The sequence below is a fragment of the Populus euphratica genome, unplaced genomic scaffold (genome assembly GCF_000495115.2).
Source record: "Populus euphratica unplaced genomic scaffold, PopEup_1.0 scaffold271.1, whole genome shotgun sequence".
NCBI classification, from domain to species: Eukaryota; Viridiplantae; Streptophyta; class Magnoliopsida; order Malpighiales; family Salicaceae; genus Populus; species Populus euphratica.
Window position 1 is genome coordinate 376,666 of NW_011499926.1, and position 7,265 is coordinate 383,930.

The 7,265-nt window shown below is 31.9% G+C and overlaps 2 protein-coding genes across 2 annotated transcripts in view; both read right to left on the reverse strand.

Annotated features, from left to right (window-relative positions):
- The window catches only part of LOC105135662 (helicase protein MOM1-like), a 65,401-nt gene extending 60,921 nt beyond the window's left edge, over positions 1-4,480 (reverse strand). The window contains exon 1 of the mRNA XM_011040651.1: positions 4,334-4,480. The gene's annotated coding sequence lies outside the window, so the exon portion shown is untranslated. The remainder of the gene's footprint in view (positions 1-4,333) is intronic.
- On the reverse strand, positions 1,821-4,379 carry LOC105135660 (uncharacterized). Its single transcript, XM_011040643.1, has 3 exons — positions 4,330-4,379; positions 2,887-3,705; positions 1,821-2,732 (listed from the first exon to the last, which is right to left on the reverse strand). The coding sequence occupies exons 2-3, from the start codon at positions 3,695-3,697 to the stop codon at positions 2,467-2,469; spliced, it is 1,077 nt and encodes a 358-aa protein (XP_011038945.1). The 5' UTR covers positions 3,698-3,705; positions 4,330-4,379; the 3' UTR covers positions 1,821-2,466.
- Positions 4,481-7,265: the final 2,785 nt, after the last annotated feature.

Here is a 7,265-nt window from a genome sequence, read left to right on the forward strand (position 1 = left end):
CTCAGCCTTTATATTTGATTAGTTATTTAGAATAAATATATAAGCTGGACTGCTCATTCCTGAACCATTATGAAGGGAACTGATTTGGATTGGTCATTGACTTGAGTGTGATTACTCTTTCAACTCCCAAGACTTGTCTAAAAATAAATTGCAAAAACCACTACTAAATTCAAACAAAATATTCAGTGACAACACTTGTATCTGCCTTTGTTCCAAGGGCGACCCCACCTTAGCTCTTCAATCAAAGCTTTGAAATCAGAGCAAGAAGATCCACCTTCTTCAACACATGGCGTTTTTACTATTGTAGTTTTTTCCCAAGTTTAATCACAAATCCCCAGAGCGGGTATATTTAGTATTGTAGTTTGGCACCTGTTTGATTTTACATTTCAAAAATCATAAATGTATTTGAAAAATTTAGAAAATTTTTATTTTTTTTGTTTTTAATTAATATTTTTAAATTATTTTTTCACGATCCAGATCCCGGCCATGGATAGCAAAGCAAGGGTGACACCCCACCATTCATCAAGACAATAGAGAGGTACCGCGGTGAAGATTTCTGGAGAGTTCAACATATCACAACAATCACCCGTATCTACGAGAGCCAGGGGAGACGGGTCTCTGAAACTCTTCTGTAATTAGAGGGGTTAGCTACGGAGAGGATACAGTTTCCGGAAAATTATAATCTCTGTCAAGTTCCTCAGGTCTGTACAGACGTTTCATCATGTAATGCTGAGCCTCAGAAAACAGAAAACTGCTGCTCTTCCCTCCTCTTCTCTGCTCCTTTGTCTCTGTTTTGCTGTTGTTGAATCTTCCAACCTGCCATCTTGCCCAAGTTTGTCACCAGTAAATTCTTGACACATCAATTTGTAGACATCAATACGAGTATATTTGGGATTTGTCAAATGTTTATTTTATATTTTGTCAAATTTTCACAACTTGAGTTCGTTTTGCAAGTTCACATCAACTTTTTTTATTCTGGTTTTGTTTTATTCGTTTTGTAGTAATTTGTTTATATTTTTTAATTTAAAAAAATGACGAGAAAAAATAAAAATAACTACAGATTCAAAAAGAAAAAAAAATAGAGCTAGATTTGATCCAAGTGTGATAAGATTTTTCAAAAGATCTGTAGATCTGAAAGAGAGACGCAATATTGCCTCAAAGACCAGGTGATCGTATTCAAGTAGACCTATGAATAAATGACATAAGCAGTCCAGAGAAAGTTAACCCGTGAAGTAGAAGATCATTGTTTATTGGATTAGTACTTTGAAATCCTAAACTCGTTTTGTTATTAGAACAAAAGGGAAAACCCACCTTTCGACTTTGTAACGTAGAAGCAGAGTATCCAACTTTGAGCCACGAAGACAGTCTGAGGTGTAAAAATTTTAGAACCCAATGGTATAAAAAACTTTATAATCGTATCAGATTTCAAACATCGTTTTGGTAATGGAAAAAAAAGCCTCTACCACTCACAAGCAACCCAACCACAGCAAAGAAGCCTCTACTCTGCCATCACAAGATCTTGTATGGAAAATTAAGAAGTAGAGAAGACACTTGCAAGCGAAAAAATATCCTCACTGAAATGCGTGTATTGTGGTGGAAGAGGCTGAGCGGGTACGATGTGACGAACATCTTTTAATCAATGTGTCTCTCTTTTAAGAAGTATTATTGACGGTGAGCACCCCCACATAACTCACTTCATGCATCTATTGGATCCTCATAAACAAGAAAAAAGACAACCACTCACATTGACTTGGTGCATCTAGTGGAACCTAATATGTCAAAAAATAAAATTAATGAAATTTCTTAATCACAAATCCGCATATGGCTTTTTTCGTACTGTAGTTGTTTTCCAAGTTTAATCACAAATCCACAGAGTTGGTATATTTAGCATTGTAGTTTAATCACAAATCCACATAGTAAAAACTGTTCATTTGCTCATACAGTAGCATAGTTTCTTGAATCTCTGTTTCTAATCGGAACAGGGAAGCAACAAGAAGATTGGAGTGGTCGCAGATTGTCTTTCTTTTGCTCACGACGCTGCCTGCCGAAACGCTGAAGATTCGCCAGCAGCTTGTAGGAGTCAAACCAATGCCCATTCAAAGATTGTATGAGATCTGTTTGCATTAGGTTGGATTTCATGTTGACAAAACCGAACCTCCATTCCTTCCAGTGGATTTGCGCAGTTTCTGCTTTTTGTTGTAAATTGCCGTTGTAAGAGTGTATTTGAGTTTCAACATTATTCCCAGCTTCTGCAAATCAGGTGTTATTCTCTTCTTCCACATTGTCAGTTGATACTATAGAAATTTGCTATTCTTTTCTTCCACCTTACCAATAATTTGCTTCTCTTTTCAGTTGTTCTGATATCTTCAGAGCTATTTTCTTTATTGGCTATTAGGCAGACCCAATACACCACATCAAAGAACCTACTGCCGCATTCATGAACAAGTGCTAGAGAAATTAACTTCTTCAGAGGGATGAGATGCATACTGGGAGTTGCAAAATTTCACAAAGTTTTGCCATCTCAGGCTTCAAAAAAAGATGGAGACTCTTCTCAGAATCATCATGCAAGTTCCTCCCTCCATTATACCCAACCATGTCGGCTTTCAGTACTTGTGAAAATTTACTAGTCAAATGTGAGAAGTTGGCAACGTGATTCGCATCAGTTGTGTTAAGAAGGCCAATTGAACTTGGCATGACTTGAGACATCTTATGCACTGGAGCTCCAGAAGTTCCTGCAGAAAAAGAGATATTTTATGAAGATTAATTAAAAAATCAAGGAAATCCCACAATGTTTGCCACCTAATACTCTGAGAAGAGTACCATCTGTGCATACAGGATAAGGAACAAAACCAGAACAAATAATCAACAGTGAAACTAGCCAGTTACCTATTAAAGCAGCTTTCAGAGAAGGTGAATCAGTGCTATTGTTGGACACTTCATTGCACTTCTTTAACCTTTGCCTTTTGGAACATGAATCCACAGAATCAGTTCTGCTGCACTCATATGGAGCTGCATCGCCATCTTCATTTGAAACCATTTCCGTAGCATCAAAATTCAAGTCGTCAATACTTCCTTTTTGTTTAGAAGACATCACTTTGCAACCACTCTTCACCTCAGTATCAACCCCATGTGTCCTATTTACTATCAGATCTTGGCTACCTTCCAGTCTAGCTTTCTTTTGTTTCTGTTTGAACAGCTCCCTGTAAGCACAAGCATCCATTCTCTTAATTCCAACCAGGACAGTTCTGATAACAGGTTTGTCAATGTTTCCAACTTCTTCAGTTTCAAGTTGTTTCACACTCTTCTCTTTCTTGTGCTTTTCCTTCATAATTAAAGAGCCCGAGCTTTTACCACACTTCGTTGAACCAGAAGAACTAGATGACGACTGATTCTTACCCTTCTCAGGCCTTCTAGAAGGAGTCGGTAAACTTTGTTTCTCAACCAATCTCTCAGATTTCCTCATAACAGGAGGAATTGTAGGGGGGGTCTGCTTCTCAATACGTTCAGACTTTCTACTACTTGAAGGGCTTGGAGTCAAGTTTTTCTTCAATGATGTTTCTCTAGCTGACTTTCTTAGACCACAAGTATCATTAGCAGCACCCAAACTGCTTGATGATCTGTTACCAATGTTTCTCCCTTTTATATCATTACTTTCCTCATCCTTACCTTTACGACTAGCCTTGGTATCATTCCCCATCCTGCAAGCTGTAAACCACAAACAACAACAACAACAAGAACAACATGAGATTCCATTAAATAAACCAGGTCAAGCTTAACATTGATGTTTCACAAGCAATTGACCAAACTAAACCCAAGTATGCCTACATTGGCAAATCAACCCCCCACTCTTCCACTTACATTCAACCCCATAAAAAAAATACTATATTTGAAGCAATCTTACGAAAACTTAGACTGGATATTCTTGGAAATTATGAACAACATTCTCATAAAGAAAAAAAAAATTAATTATTAGAATTTCCAAGTACAATATTCTCATAAAAGAGACAAAAATTGCCTAAAAAAATTAATTCTTAGAATTTCCAAGCAAAAAATTCTCCAAAAGAAAGACTAATAGCACAATCAATGAAAGGTTTAGAAGACATCAACAACGTACAATCAAGGCTGCATGTTCATTTCAATCACTGCAATGCCATTCATAATCACTGAAACACAAGAACCTAACGAAGAAATCAACAGAAACTACACCAAAATTACGCTAAACAAAACCCTAAGTCACTGAAAAAGTTATTTTTTTCTTTTTCAATTTCAGATTAAAAACCCTATCAGAAGGAGGGGGAGGAAAGGGGTCGATGAGATTGGAGTTCCAACTTACTGGAGAGAGAATCGTTGGGAGGTCACCGGATTTAGTCTTCCGACGGCATTTGACTGCCGGAGTCTTTAATTGCCGAGTAGAAATGAGTAAAGAGTTGATACAACTTTACCAATGAACAGGCCAGCAGGGGATGGGTCAATGATCAATGTCACGCTTTGTACTTGCCCAGTCGGGAGGTTACTTAGATGTTAATCTTTAGTCCTACTACTTTACTTGTATTCAATTTAGTCCAACACTAGAAGGATTGGATTCAGACTTCGTAGCAATCATTTTTTTAAACCCCGACATCACTTAATGAGTTAACCTCTAAACTAATCCGGATTTTAATTTTAATAAAATTAAAAGAAGAATTAATTTGTTATGATTTGGTAAAAAACTCATGTTGATTTTTAATCGGTAAAACCCAATAAAATTTTTTAATTTTTTTAAAATAAATAATAATATTATTTTATTTTTTTATAAAATAAAAAAAATAAATTAATCGGTGTTAATTCTAGTTAACATTTCTATGGTCTTAAACTTGTTTCGAGACAACCCCAAACCTTTGATTTAATTACAATGTTTTGTTTTTTTAATAAACTATAAAACTTTAATATAGATGAAAATGAAAGATCTTGGAGGTTGATAATTGACGTGATGTTAATCCATTCAACCAGTGATTCTGAACTTGCTTCGTGTCAATTGATCACAATTAGATTTAAAAACTATAATACAAAGGTTAACTTGATAATTAACTTTATAATTAATTAATAAGAGATGGGAAAGTAATATAGCTTTTTTCGTTTTTATTTTTCCTCTTTTTTTTCTATATTTTTTTTTCATTTTTTTTAGCTTTACATGTTTTTATTTTTTTTCCCAAAATTATTTTTTTTCTTTTTTAATTCTTTTCTTTTTCTTTTTTAAATTATCTTTGTCGATTTTTTAATATTAAAATGGTTGAAAATTTAGTTGATTATCTTTGTATTTTTTTAAATTATCTTTGTATTTTTTTAATATTAAACTGGTTTAAATTATCTTTATTTATTTTTTAATTATCTTTGTTGATTTTTTCTTCAAAATTGTCTTTTTTTTTATTTTTTTTTTAAAATTGTTTTTGTTGTTTTTATTTTTTTTAACATGGAGCTAGTTGAAAATTTAACTTTGTAGTTTTTTTAAAAACAAAATAGTGTGGATTACTGCTGTGTTTCTCCATATGATTTTTTTTATTTTTTTTCTAGAATTGTCTTTATGGATTTTTTTTCTTCATATTGAGCTGGTTAAGAATTTAGTTTCATAGTTTTTTTTTTAAAACATTATGGATTGTACAATGTTTTTCCACATGATTTTTTTTATGATTTTTTTCAAAATTATCTTTATCGATTTTATTATTTTTAATATTAAGCTGGTTGAGAATTACAATTGTAAATTTTCTCATAAAACACTATAGATTGCTACAATATTTTTCTAAGTGATTTTTTTTCTTTTGATTTTTTTGTTATGATTTTTTTCCAAAATTTTCTTTGTTTATTTTATTTTGTAAATATGAATCTGATTAAGAATTTAACTTTGTAGTTTTTTCCTTGAAAATGTTATGAATTGTAACAATTTTTTTCTATATAATTTTTTTATTTTTTCTCCATAAACCAACAACAATACACAAGTATGCCTCAAGCCCACGGCATCGCGCAGACATGATATCTAGTTATAGATTTTATTCATATTTCTATTTGCTTAAATTATATATAAAAACAAAAAATAAAAATGTTAAATTTTTTTTTCATTAATAGTCAAAGTTTTAGTTGTTGACTTAAATGTCAATCACAAATGGAGACACAATTTGTCATAATTGAAGGAACAATATTTAACTACAATGTTTTTTTAATATATCTTTAATATACATGAAAATGAAAGACATTAAAGGTTGATAAATGATGTTAACTCAAGTATATATTTAAAATAATTATTGTTAAATCACTTACATGTTTAAACATATGCCACATAAAATTTAAATTTAATATTCATACGTATAGTAATTAAAAATTAGATAAATATATACTTTGAAGATTACCTTGCAAGGTTATTTTTTAAAATATATATATGAAATGAAAAAAAACAAAATAAAAATAATATGTATAAAAAAGATAGAATATAAATAAAAAACACTTGAAACAAAAACTCTAAACGTTGTAAATATTATCTTACAAGGAAAAAAAATGAGTAATTTTTTCTATTATTAATCTATAGAAAATATCAATATATCCTTAATTTAAATATAAGTTGAATAACCTTATTATAATTTCTTCTTGTCCCATATTATTAATGAATATAAAATATTACCTTAAGTTTAGTATCCATAGTATTAATTGATGTGCACACAAGTTGATTTGGACACCCACAATAATTAAAAAAAAAAAAAAACACAATGTTATACCTCTAATATGGTCTTGGCTTTACAACCTTAAGTTAACATACAAAACTACACCAAGCAAACACATGATAAGATCTCAGTTTACAGGAAAATATTATATATAAAACCAATTAATGACTCAATTTGATCACAACTCAAGTTTGTTTATATCTATAGAATCTCTGCAATTTGCTTTTCAGATCAGCTATCATCTCAGAAGTTGGCAAAAATATGTGAAACCCTTCCAGCAAATTAGGATAGTCTGCAAACATCTCAACCACGTCCTTGCACTTGTTTCTGTATGCACATAAAGTCATCAAAAAGTCTTTGCAAGCCTCCTTGTTGATGCGCTTTTGCACCTTCCTTACAAAATCGACGGCTTCTTCATGGTCTATAGTAACCTTCTCTGCGGCCATTAATGCTTCTTAATTGATGCAATTCTGAGAAGGTTAGAAAGCCGAATAAAAGAACAGATTACCCTAATTATTTATTATTACTGTTTTTGTATTAATCGGAGCACAATATTATATATATTTGTGCCCTATC

Excerpts from the sequence above, each read along its gene's own strand:
- LOC105135660 (XM_011040643.1), bottom strand. The coding sequence starts at position 3,697 with ATGGGGAATGATACCAAGGCTAGTCGTAAAGGTAAGGATGAGGAAAGT. Across the intron at positions 2,733-2,886 it reads TCTGAAAGCTGCTTTAATAG|GAACTTCTGGAGCTCCAGTG; the intron begins GTAACTGGCTAG and ends CTTTTTCTGCAG.